Source organism: Pezoporus wallicus, unplaced genomic scaffold (assembly GCF_028554395.1).
Source record: "Pezoporus wallicus isolate ANWC-B61680 ecotype Strahan unplaced genomic scaffold, APGP_CSIRO_Pwel_v1 contig_9238, whole genome shotgun sequence".
NCBI classification, from domain to species: Eukaryota; Metazoa; Chordata; class Aves; order Psittaciformes; family Psittacidae; genus Pezoporus; species Pezoporus wallicus.
This window is the reverse complement of record NW_026636792.1, coordinates 1739386-1752667: the sequence shown is the minus strand read 5'-3', so window position 1 is coordinate 1752667 and position 13282 is coordinate 1739386. Positions and strand designations below refer to the sequence as shown.

At 43.1% G+C, this 13282-nt stretch overlaps 1 protein-coding gene and 1 long non-coding RNA gene across 3 annotated transcripts in view; one reads left to right on the top strand and one right to left on the bottom strand.

Moving 5' to 3' along the window:
• The window catches only part of LOC130595204 (uncharacterized), a 162641-nt gene extending 154220 nt beyond the window's left edge, over positions 1-8421 (bottom strand). Inside the window, exon 1 of one of the 2 annotated variants that reach the window (XR_008971251.1) lies at positions 8304-8421. This is a non-coding gene — a long non-coding RNA (uncharacterized LOC130595204). Of the gene's footprint in view, positions 1-7601; positions 7718-8303 lie in introns of those variants that run through there. The other variant, XR_008971252.1, reaches the window with a different exon arrangement.
• Positions 7870-13282, top strand: part of PTPN1 (protein tyrosine phosphatase non-receptor type 1) — a 42444-nt gene continuing 37031 nt past the window's right edge. Inside the window, exon 1 of the mRNA XM_057401729.1 lies at positions 7870-8071. Within this exon, the coding sequence (XP_057257712.1) occupies positions 7904-8071 (168 nt within the window). The 5' untranslated portion in view covers positions 7870-7903. The remainder of the gene's footprint in view (positions 8072-13282) is intronic.

Here is a 13282-nt window from a genome sequence, read left to right as displayed (position 1 = left end):
GAAGTCACTGAAATGAATCTTTCAAAACAAGGCAAATCATGCAAGGGGCAATTTTCCTTGCTGGAGCATTTTAGACTAAAACATTTTGCAAGTGCAAAAGTGCATCTTCACAATGAGTAATGGCAAAGAACAGTGTAAAAAGTTAAATGACTCAACTCTTAACAGCCCTCCATCGACACCCTGTTGAAGTTTTCGAAAATACACTAACAGTTTCAGACCCTATACTGGAGAAAGCAGAACTTTACTTATTACTTGATTAAATGGGTCAAGGATGGTCTTTTCATATGTCCTGGGTTCAGCAGTAGCAGTCATGTTTCTCCTCCTTGGTAGCTGGTGCAGTGCAGTGTTTTGACTTTCATCTCAGGAACAGAGCTGATAACGATGTTTTGGTTTGGCCAAGGACTTTGTGAGCCTCATGCTCTGCCAGGGAGGAGGGGAAGCCAGGAGGAAGCAGAGACAGGACACCTGACCCAAACTGACCAAAGAGGTATTCCATACCACAGCACGTCATGCCCAGGATGTAACTGGGAGTTAGCCGGAAGTGCTGGGAGACTGCAGGGTTGGAGGAGGTATCGGTCGGAGCTTGGTCGGGCTTGGGGGGCGAGTTATCGGTCAGCTGGTGCTGAGGTGTTGTATTCTCTTCCCATGTTATTTCCTTTATCGTTGTTATCATTGGTGGTAGCAATAGTGATTTGTGTTATACCTTAGTTACTAAACTGTTCTTATCTCAACCCGTGGGAGTTGCATTCTTTTCGATTCTCCTCTCCGTCCCTCCGGGAGTAGGGGGAGGGAAAGAAGGGGGGGGTGTGAGTGAACGAGTTACCTGACTGGGTTTAAACCACGACATCATACTACTTCCATGCAGAGCCTAATTTAGAAAGGGACAGTCTATGCATGAGACCCTATAGCACTGCTGCAACAATAATTCTGTGCTAAATTTTATATTTTTCATAAACTGAAAAATGATGGTTTTGGTTTCCACACAGAGGAAAACAATTGCTCTAGTATGTGTTTTGGAGCTGAGAAATGAGTAGTTATGACATGCAACAGGGCTGCAGCCTTCCGCAAGTACATCTGCCTACACTTTAGATGCCACATCTACTCCAGTGCTAAATCTCATCTTCATCCTTGGAGAATCAGATTCACTGCAATGAGTAGTACAAGATATTGATATTATTATCATTACAGGAAACAGTTAATCTCAAAGAAGACATTTGTTTCTTTACATGGGCAGCTGTGCTTCTACCTGTTTACAGAGATGTTTCCAAAAGAGACACGTACGGAGTAAACAATTTATAGCCTTAACTTCCATTAACTGTGGGAAAGAGTGACACCAAGCGGTTACTTTTAATGGTGCATACATTTCTTTTTGCAACAGGTAACGCTCTCTCTCAGCAGCCTCTTCATTGAAGTAATTTCGGGGCCCAGTTCCATTACTAAGGTTGGAGAAGTCAGTCACGCAATGAGATAGGTTAAGGTAAGCAACCACTGAGGTCACAGCCAGCTAATCATGTCAAGACATGCTGAAGCTCAAGCTGAGGCTGACCCACGGTTACAATGGCCCCTTGATGAGGACTGTAGCACAGCTTTGTGGCACAGGCGATGCAGACAGGGACCTTCCCCTGCTCTGGTCACGCGGGTGGGCTCCTCACGTAACGTAACGCTTCTCAGCCACTAGATGGTGCCACCAAAACGTTCACAGGAGCGTGACGTTACCTCCCCGTCCCGCACCGTGAGAGCATCTCCCTTTCATCACTAGTATCTATCCTCATTTTCCACTCCGCAGCTTCTTTTGTTCCTGGTCCAGCCGAATTCCTATGCAGGTTGGTCCCAACCATCGTTCCTGTAAAGCTCTGAATAAGGCCACCTTTATGCACCAACTACAGTGAAACCGACCTCTGATGGGCTTTCCAGCTGATCAGAGAGAGGTCTAGCGTCCATGATGGCCCCTTTCCCAGCCATCCAAGGAGATGCGGATTCTCTCTGTGGGGATGGGTATCCGAAGCAGGTGAACCCATGCGCCATTCTTCTTCATAGCTGTGCTTGTCTCCTCTCACTGAGGACTTCGGTTTTGCATTGCACTGCATCCATCATGTAAGATGCTTCACTGCAGCGGAACTTTAGTGACTCTGTTCCATTTACATTTTAGGGTCAACTCTCACCATCTCAGTCCTGAAGTGCTTTGGACACAAGGACTGTTGATATCTGCATATCAGAAGAAATTTTCTGTTGCACATTTACAAACTGCAGTTTGAGTTCTTACGCTCAGCTCATCTCCTCTTTTGCAAAAAATCCTAAAACCTCTAGAGCATCATCTGTCTCATTATGAGACAAGGTCAAATGCACCACTTACTTCCCATAGATTAGAACTCACAGGAGGGATTACTCCACAGCAAAGTGGTGCCACCTCTCCTAATGTGTTTCGGAAAGAAGCTGTCTTTTTAAAAAAGATGCCAAGCATTCTCTCCAACAGACCCAATATGGAGTTGTAATAAAGAAATCTTTCTTCCCTATAGGTTAACACACTTGTGTACTAATATTTTAATGCCTCTTTGTCAAACTATGAATGAACACAGAAAGAACAAGCCAAGCTGAAGAGTCATTTTCGGAGCACTGCCAAGCCAAAGTGACTGTATATAACTACATCTCTCGCTAGATATATAGACATCCATCCAGTAAAACCTTTTCTGCTGACTGAAGGAGCAGCTAGGAAATGGTTCCTTCTAAATGCAAAAGGCAGTGGTGACTGAAGAACAAATACTCATCCTGCTTCCTGGTCTTTCAGAAGAGAAAATTCCCAAATGACTTCCACATCATGTAGAGCTTCACTGTCCAGAGCCAGTTAATTTTTTATTATGTACTCCATCCTTTTCATTATGTACTACATCCTTTTCTTCTTGGGGACTTACTTAGTACTGCAGGATAAGAACACCAGCAGGAATTCCAGACAAAATATTAGCCTTCTTCTCACCATCCTACCCTGTAAATTTTTCTAGGAATTTAGCACCAATCAACTATGCAAACACTTCTGAGTTTGTTTGTTTGTGTTTGTTTTTTTTTTTAACTGAGGTTCATTGATTAATTCAAATTTCCTAGTGGCCCTATCTGTGGTGACAAGTTTGGTAGAGTTTATTTCAGTATTCTCTTCCTAGCAAATGCTTGTTCTTTCATCTTGGCCTAAAGAGGCAGACATTAGGAAAGCCAGATAGCAGAAAATCATTCCTTTGATTTTAAAAGGATAGACTGGATACAGGGTTACAAGCCAGACTGAAGCTCAACACTGATTCTCCCACTGTTCAAGTTACAATAGCCACATCATTTAATTGCATCTTTTCTGATAAATTGTGAATGGTTTCTGACACCAGCATCCTACTACAGTAGCCCTGTGCAGTGTCCAGTAAAAAATGAATCCTCTGCTAGATCCATGCTGAGGTCACTAGCCTAAAACTTTGAGTCTAAAATGCTCTACCTGAACAATTAATATGCACAAAATTCCCTCAGTTTTAGCACAACTGCCTATGTCAATTTTTCTTTTTAGTCTAAGGCCCCAGCTCACCTATAGGCTCTCCACCCTTACATCCCTTGAGAAACCTGTTCCTGAAGACACATTTAAAGAACCAGTAGACCACATTCTGAAAACAAAGAAGGGAGCTGTGGATGGGAATTGCCTTTCAGCTAACACCTCAGTGGTTACATCTCTTACTACACCAGGATGTGGCAGACCTGCATTCAACTCTTGCCCCTGCCTGAGGGAAACATCTTTTGTGTCTCAGCAGTGTCCTAACCATGAGGTCATGGAGTCTGGTGAGATCTTTTAGCCTCCCTTATGTATGTGAAACTGCTTTGCACAAACATCCACCCCCAGTAGGACTAAAATGTGAGTGTCCTTTCTGATGAGTTGCTTCAGACCTGGGCTATAGTAATTTTGTCCTTACCTCACATTCACCACAACATTTTCTCTCTATTAAAAAAATTTCTCCAGCTTGTGCATCTTGCTCCCAAAGGTGGCTCCCATCTGTCAATTGAGATACGTACTTTCCTGAACCCTTGATTCAGATACCTAAGCCTCTGAGAAGTACATAAAGTAAAATATTTAATAGTTTCCTAATTCTACTACATCCTACTGTAGTCTCTCAATCTGAGTCTTCACTAAGCACACTCTCTTGTAAGTTCCGCTCTCAATCACCTGTCTCTTCAGGGAGCTTTAAAGTTAGGTGAGCCTGAGTATTAATTTGTGACTTCAGTATTTAAAAAATTACAAGCTAATGTACATTTTCACCACAGAAATCACACCAAGTTACAGTATACCAGGCTTGGTCCTGACCTTACATACAGTACTAAAGATCCAAAATAATTTTATCACAAAAAAACTGATGCTAACATCAGAACAAAATCAGAAGTGAAACAGTCTCATCCCACCATATGACAATGTCCAATTGCACTGGATTTTGCTTACGAACTTCCATGTATTTCGAAGTACCCAAGGCATAACATGTGAATCATTAGAACTTTGTGTGATGTTGTAAAATTTGTGAGAGAAAAATCAAGACAGATCTTCACACAGTAACAATCCTGAACTACAACAAAAGAGAAAATCAGAACAAGGAATTGCTCAGATATAACACCAAAAGGACATGCCAGACGATCCAAGTCTTAGCTCTGTTGCACATAGACTGTATTTCTGCTAAACAGAGATACAAATGTGTACAGTGCAGTGGCATTAAGCGTGTGGAATGTGAATGACAAGCTTCCCAGCTGCACGCTGGAGGCACAGCCTGCTAGAACTGGCTTAATGTAACTACAAAGTTGCATTCAAAAATCAGTGAAGGAACAACATGTATCATACTTGCAGACACTTTAATGAAGATTCATGACACTGGCTGTTTTAAAGTAGGTCATCTCAAAATGTTGAATATTGTTAGCAGACAGCAAATTAAAATTTTATAATTATTAGACTGAATAAGTCATTTTATGGGTTTTAAGTGAATTAAAAATAATAGAATTAGTTTCATTGTTCTGCTACTGTTATTTTTTAAACTTGAGGTCAGCCTGTTTCACATGGTTCTGTGGGTAGCTGGAGCCTTGTGTATATTAGAGCCAAATAAAAATTACTACAAACCCCTACAACTGTTACAAAGCAAAAGGTGGGGTGGTCTTCCGTTCAGCAGGAGGACTCCAGAATGCCACCTTCAGAATGCACTTGATGGTTCCATGAAGTGGCATATGTGCCCTTTACGTTGCTGCAGCATCACAGGATGCCAAAGAGATGAAGCTTATTATTTGTCATAAACTAGAATCTAACTGCAAACTGTTTCTGAAATAGAAGTCACAATGTGTATCACTGCTGCAAATTGCTTCTTACCTCTTTTCTACAGGCATAAATAGCAAACACTTATAACACAGTCTATCCCCTCCAAAATCTGCAATTTTTTAATAAAAGTCATTGATTGAACCAGAACAAGACATTTTAAAATGTTACTGGTCACACACATTGCAACTGTGATAGACATAAATCTATGAAGAATGTAAGGCACACTAGCAAGTTTTATAGTCTCTTACTTTCTGGGTTACTCTGTGAAATCTTCAGCTGAATATCAATTTTTTCAGGGCAATATACCAGTTTTTGTCACTCAAGGCAATTATTTCTGTGACAACAGTACACACTTAGCAGAATATATTGCTGATGAATCACTGACTGAAGAACTTGTACAGATTTTATTTATTACATCCATTCAGGTGACATAAGCACAAATGAATGTACGCTATCTTCCCTTATAAAATGCTTATGCACTGCAGTAATTCAGTTGCATTTAGCTGCAGCATCACAAGCCCTGACCTCTTCTAGGTAGGATCAGGTTTATGTCTGCATGAAAAATGGCCATCCACAGGAACTGCACTTTGGTGACATTATAAAGATTCATCTCTCAGTATGGTACCACCGAAACACAGCAAGACTCTCCACGAATGCTCATAACTCATGACCCTGAATAACAGGGAAAGGGGAAAGCAGCAAAGTTGTTAAACTTGTTATGCCCCCAGGTCCAGTAGGTTAAAAATTCACCACCTGGACTCAAGATAAAGATCCTGTGTCAGAACAGCCAGACTGCAAGAGAAGATGCAGTCCCCCATCTTTTAGTGACACAGAAGCAAGTCTCAACAGGTGGAAGCCCTTTAATTCATGGGGCTAACATTGCATCTTCCTAGTTCCAAAAATCAAGAGAAATCCCATGCAGTAAAAAAGGCAAAAAAATAATATTTTTAATACCATCTGCTAATGCCTCTATGCAACACAGCAGCTGACTAATGTTTCATTGTTTACCTAGATTAAGACTTTTATCCTATAAAGATGCTTTCACAGCACAGTGGGTGCTACTATTAACCCTTTCCCAAAATTCTGGCCCCCTCAGCTCACATCTCTTAACTAGTCCTCTCCTCAGAGAGCATCCATTTGCACTTATATAGCAAGTCTGGATCTGGGTGGCTGAACAGTGAAAGGGAGCCTCTTCCAAAGACTGTGCAGTAGAATTATTAGCAAAATAAGGGAAAAGCTTCCTCCAGCAGGAACAATGAAGTGGTGTGAAGGCTGCAGTTAAGCTATGAAATACTTTTGTCTTTATCAACATCGATACATCTTGCCTGGTGACAACTCTACCATTCTGTCTTCAATCCATGCTGTACTTAGGGTATTTATAACCAAATTCACTCCTGAAAAATGTTGATCCTACAAATCCACTCTCACAAACCCTATTTTGGGTCAGCATTCATGTTGCAGAGACACCAGGTATGCCAAGCCTGCACCAGCCCTCAGGAACAGTACGCTCTAAAAGCCTGAGAAGTAATCTAACAAACAGAAGCTGGCTGATATCAGGAGTGAAAATTCTTGCTTTGGAAATGAAGCACAGTCTAGCATTATACATGGGATAACTATGTCCGTATGTTTGGAATGTCTGGTCTTGAAACTCAGGAAGAAAGACCTTGACTCTGAGATTTGTAGGCTACACCTTCCTTTGGAAATGAATGGCCTAATGAAAAGGGTGGAGTAGAATGACACGTTTACCTCCAGGGATAGGACTGCATGTAGCACCTTGCTAGTATAGGCCATTTCAGAGTAAGAATCCAAGAGCCGAGGACAGATCATCCAACTCCATTTGGAGCTTGTCACAGCACACATTCCTTTAAGTCAAAGGGTATGGGACAACTGACAGAAACACATTTCACTCTGCGGGCTGTGTAACAGCGAAAAATGAACTCTCCATGTTCCGACTACAGGCAGGATGCCTTCCCCATCCATGAAGTGGACCACACGCGTACACCCAAGCACCCTGTGCTGCCGGGTCAGGCACCTGCTGCCAGCCCACCCTTCACAGCCTTTCCTCTGCAACCAAATGGCCTCATGAGAAGTTTGACAAGTTTCTAACCCTCTTGCTGCAGACAAAGAGCTTGAAAATATGAGTTTTCACGGCTCAGGAACCAGAGGACCAGCCTGGAGCCCAGGAGCTACACCCAACGGCGCCGCCAAACCCCGTTACCGAGCACTAAGCCGGGGGTCCCCGCTGCCACCTCCAACCTGCAACCCCTCAGCCCTGCCGGGGCCGCCCTACCTGTCAGTGCGGCCCCGGGCGGGTCGGCGGGGAGGGTGCGGAGGGGAGGAGGCGGCGGCCGCGCCCGCCCCGTTTCCCGCCGAGCAGGTCCGGGCCGGACCCCTCCTCAGGGGGCGTTTAACGGGGGGAACCTACAGCCCCCACACAGAGCGCTCGCGCCCGCCGCGACCGTTACAGACCGTTGGCGCCGCGCGCCCCCGCGCCCACCGCCCCACGCTCAGACCCCGCTGCTCTCGGGCCGCCCCGGACGTCGCGTCGCCTGGGCGGGTGCGTAGTTCCGGCGGGGAGAAGGGAGGGGTGACATGCAGAGCGGGCAGCCGCGGCCTCGGGAGCAGCTGGAGCCGGAGCTGCCGGAGCAGCAGGCGGGAGCGGCGCGGGGGGGACAGGCCTGGCGCGGCGCCCCCACCATGGAGATCGAGAAGGAGTTCCACCGGCTCGACCAGGCCGGCAGCTGGGCCGCCATCTACCAGGTGAGGGGCAGCCCCCCGGTCCCGGTGCTGAGGGGGGAGCGCTCCTTCCCTCACCCTCCCTCTGCTGCCGCCTGGTCCTGCCCCCCTCCCATCCCCGCGGCGTTGTGCCGAGGTCCCTCAGCCTCCCCTCTCCCTGGTCGGGGCTTTCCCGTCCCCAATTCCCTCCCGCCGGGCGCTGAGGGGGCAGCGGGAGGCCCCGCTCGGTGCCCCCGCGCCGCGGAGCCCCTCTCACCTCTTTCCCCGTGGGCGGGGAGCGCCGGGCGGCTCCCCCCCGGCGGCGCTGCGGGTGCACGGGCACCCCGCGGGCAGCGCGCTCCGCTTGGCGGCGGGCGGGGACCTCCCGTACCGCGACGGGGCTGCCCGGGGGCACGGGTGAGAGCGGGGCAGCGGCCCCCGTTCTGCGGGGCGAGCCGGGGTTGTCTCTGCGGGACCCCTCAGCCCCGCTCTTTTTCTCGCTCCGGATTCCGTTTGGAGCTAAGCATGGACAGGAATTCGCAGTAACCGTTTAAAGTTGCCCGTTTCCTAACGCTAAGGGAATAAGTCTTGGTATCTTGTTTGTCGTCTTTCATTTCTGTTAGCAGTGATGGGCAGCATTGCATGCACCTAGGTTTTCAGTCACTTTAATAATAGCCGGAAGCCAGCTTGTTGGTGTTACTTGTACAGTTACCTGGTACTGGTTTTTATTATTTCGTTTACTGCATTTAGAGCTTTTTGGTGACGTTTTGAAAAACGTGTGTGGCAAACATGAACACTTGTAAGAATATTTGTTCGTTGGATCCACCTTCACACACACAAGCATGATAAATGAAGGCTTTTCCCTTTAAAAAGTTCCTTGCACATTTATCCAGAATGAAGTTTAAAAGGAGATGAAGCGCATGAATGGGTGGGCGGGTGTGTTCAGTTAGACCAGGCAGTATTACTGTAAAATCCATTTGAATGTTTAAACTGCTATATTGCGTAAACTAATTAGTTTTAAGTTCATATTTGCAACATAGAGGTTAGGCTTTGCTTCCCTTTCGCTATGGATTTCTCTGGCAATACACATTTAAGAGAAGGAGTGGACTTTTCTAAAAGTGAAATAGATGAACTCCAGTTTCAGAATCACGGCAGGCAAGCTTTAAATGTAGTAATTTGCAAGATGAACACTTCTAGTTGTTTGGCTATTAGAGAATAAGCATAAAATCTTGAGCATGCTTTTCAGAAGGTCATTTTTTTGTTAAGAGTATTTAATTTCCTGCGGAGTTTCAGGGCTTGCTAACTGTATCAGTTGAAAGTCATGTGCATATATGACGTTATGTTTTTGCTAAACCATTCTTGATGATTTGGTATGTTGCAGGCTTAGTGCTCAGGAAATGATTTTGAGTAATATATCTCTGTCATGGAGGTGGTGTATTTCTGTGGGTGCAATTTAATTACAGAAGTGAAACGTATAAAGAGAACGAGGGACTGTGGAATATTTTCAATGCAGGATCAGCATTCAGTGATATTTTTGTCCCACTATCTTTGAATGATGTGACTCAGTAGCCGGCTCAGACTGTGGCACAGCATGAGGTTTGATTGAGGACTAAAACTCAACTCAAAAATTAAAGTGTTTCTTTGATTTGCATCCAACTATTGACAAGCAGAAGAGGTGGAGCTTTTTTTTTTTTTAAAGATTGATCAGTGTATGCATTGATGTCATGTAACTCCCCTTCTCAACAGCATCTTTTAAATATCAGATGTTGAAAATGACATTTTGCCGATCGTGTACATCTGGAAGAACGACGTACTTCGCTATAATCCGTGCTTTTGATTTCTGGGCTGTGACATTAGCAATGCAGTTGTCCTAAAAATACCAATCCTTTTAGGTATTTTTAGGCCTGAAGAATGGAGTAAGTAGAATAATATATGTTGTTGGTGCAGAAAAAAGTCATCTTCCAAGTTAACTGTACCACGGGCTTCTTGTATCTGGATGTTATGATTGTAACTGCTAAAATTCAGAAATGTTCATCAGCATTGCATGTGAAACATAATGCAGTTTGCTAACAGGCGCCTCCTCTTGTTTCTTGGCTAAATCTATAATCTAGAGATACAGAACTGCACAGCATCTAGGGGAGGAATAACGAATGCTGCAGGGAGGGGAAGCTGATCGGAAGGATGGCTACATGGGTGCCATGTGACTTTGAAGGATTAAAATTGTCCAGGCTTCTTTTTTTCTGGACAAGGGAAAGCTGTGTTCAGCTATGAGAATAGTACAGTTGTGCAAGAATAACATTTGGATTATTTTCTTAAACCTTAAATAATCACAGGACAGAGACAAAAGCATTTCAAAATGAAGACCTTGTGTAGGTGATCTTGTGACAATCATGTCTTGGGCACTGCACGTGTAGTGCAACTGTTCTCTGCCACAGGGTGAACACTGTTGAAATGCTCCATGTTTTGTTGGTTTTTGATTTTTTAAATACCTAGTGCTGTTCCTTCCTTTCATCTAGATTTAATTGCTACATGAACTACGAGATCCTGTTGAGGGTGTTCAGAGACCCAGTAGATAAAAAGGACTGGTCTGGTTCTGTCCATGGCTTTTGTTGTAGAGAAACATGCTTAGAAGATAACTGGTAAAATAAGACCTGATCTTAGCATACGAACAAACTTAAAGGAAAATGGACAGCAGATTATATGTGAGCTTTGCAGTGTGATAACCAAGGTGAAGGTATGCAATAGAAAACAAATGCTTAAGGGTAAGTGAATAATAGCACCCTGCATAAATATAATTAGAGGTATCAATAGGAATGAAAAACATTCACTCTGGAGATGTGACAACAAAGAAGCAATAGCCCAGAGCTAAGAGAAGCACAGTTTAGGCTTGCTTTTAGAGCAGGGGAGAAAAAGATACAGATATTTGTCCAGAATGTCAAAGCAACAATGGATTTTCATTTGCTACAGTGACTGCAATATCAGATTTTCATGGTAATTTTGTATGCAGAAGGTTTTCAGAATTTTAGGAGGTATTTTAGTTTCTAACTTCTTATACAGGGTGATAGAATGAGATACCTTAAAAACACAAGCCTCAAATACAGGTAGAGTTGCTTCTTGTGTTTATATAAGCTGGTTATGTTGACTTTAGTATGTTGGCCAGTGATATAACTTTGATGTGCTTATCAGTAACAGTAAAGATACCTCTGAATTATTCTCTGATCTACCATTCAACTGGGATCCCATACAACATAGATGGAGGCAGAGCTGACTCTTGGTTTTACAGAAACATCTATGGGGACAGCTCATGCAGAGAAGGTAGCAAATTAAACTGCACTGTTCTCTAATTGTTTTTTTTAGTCAGTAGAACACAAAATAAGAACAAACTGGATGTAGTCTAGATTTTCAAATATGTTTGGAGGCGAGTGTACTGAAAACAGAACTAACTGTACTGCTGCCTGTGCTCTGGAAAGTTGAAGTGCAGTTACAGTTTGGTTTGAGGCCTGCAGGAGACACGCAGCTGTTCTCAGTTTCTTTATTATTTTTTGAGGATATTTTAAACTAATATTAATGTGAGTTACTTTATTTTCCTCCAACCTCTCTAAGCTAAACTAAAATACAACAAATTATGAAAGTTAATAGGCTTTACGTACATTATGGAAGATAAAAATCTATCGTGGATGTTTCAGACATCTCTGTTGAGAGAAAAGGCATGGAAAGGGTTTTTTTCAATGTATTCACTGTCTCTGGAAAAATATTTGTAGAATATGTATATAGATTTTAATGATTAAAGTAAACTGTGAATTGGTTGACCCCGTAGACCGGGTAGTGGTGTGGTTGTGTTGTGTATTTAAAGTAAATGAACAGGAAGTTCTACTGTGTTTTCAGTTTATAAGCTTCAGTGAGAGTTAAGGCTTTGCACTGCTGCAGTCTCTAAGCATTTGGGTTACTCTTTTGCTCTGGTGCTAAAAAAGTTTAAACTTCTTTGCAGCAGATAAATTGTGGCATGAGCATGACTTATTATAAATGCATCTTTGTACTTTATTCTGCCAGTTCTTGCTACTTGAAAATGCAGGTCTCTGCATGCAAGCCTCACCACTTCTTAATTCATGCTATGTTGATTCATTCGAGGCTTAGCTTAATTGGCTCTGGTTATGGAAAGCTAGTTTAGAACTGACAGTTGCAAGGAGTCTCTTTTTTTGACTTCAGTACAGCTAAAGATACTCCATGTTTTCCAGTGCTATGCAGCCCCTGAATCTTGATACAAATGTGGGAGAGGCTCCAGTGATGGAATAGCTTAGTCTCTGTGGCTTGCAAAGCCAGTAACTGTGACAAAATCAGACTTTGCCTTCATTTGCAAGTGATGGTATGTTCTGTGATATTGAGAATGTTTCAGGGCACTCAGCTGCATTGGTTAGTTATGCTGCTAACTTTTTCAGATCAAGACCAATTGTGTCTACTGATGGCAAATGCAAGATTGAGCAAGTTCCATTATATAGAGCTTTAGAGCTGCTTAGTTTTACTTGGTTTTCAGAGTTTAAAATCTAAGTACTTGAATCCAGATCTTCTGTGATAGCATTGCTGTAAGTAGAACATTGAAAAGTAGAGCCTCTTATGGCTTACTGTTAAGGTGATAGAATTTGCTAAAAATGTAGAAATTGTACAATGTGCAGACAGTACTACACCTGATTCTGAGCACCTTCGGGAGGTTTTTATGGCCTTGGTGTGTTCTTTCACATGTTACTTATTCCTCTTTCTGTCTGCTGTAAGGGTACATATATAGAAGGAAACTGACAGTTAAGGAGAATGCAGTGTTGGCCATAAGCCAAACGATGTTAAATTCAAATAGAAATAGCCCTTGTAAGTAGAGAATAAAATGTGGTAGTGGCAGACCAGGTATTTTGGAAACTAACTTTCTATATATTTGGGATAGGTTTGAATTAACAGTTAACAAAACATTAAAATTAAATCTTTTCTTGTAATACTTGCTTTGCAAATGGGATTTCTCCAAGGGTTCTCTTTAGCTGAGGCTTTCTAAACTATGGTTTACACAGAAATATTACTGCTACTTGTAAAGGTATCAGTTCTCAGGTTTTAGGTCAGTGTCATTAGCGTGCCATAATAATCTCTTTGGATTGTGAATTTAGCCCCATTAAATATCTGAGGATATCAATTCTTTGAAATTCAGAATTTGTGTATGATTCAAAGTGGTCATCTTTTAATTAAAAGAAGTTGGAGGAAGAGAGTTTGCAAACAAAG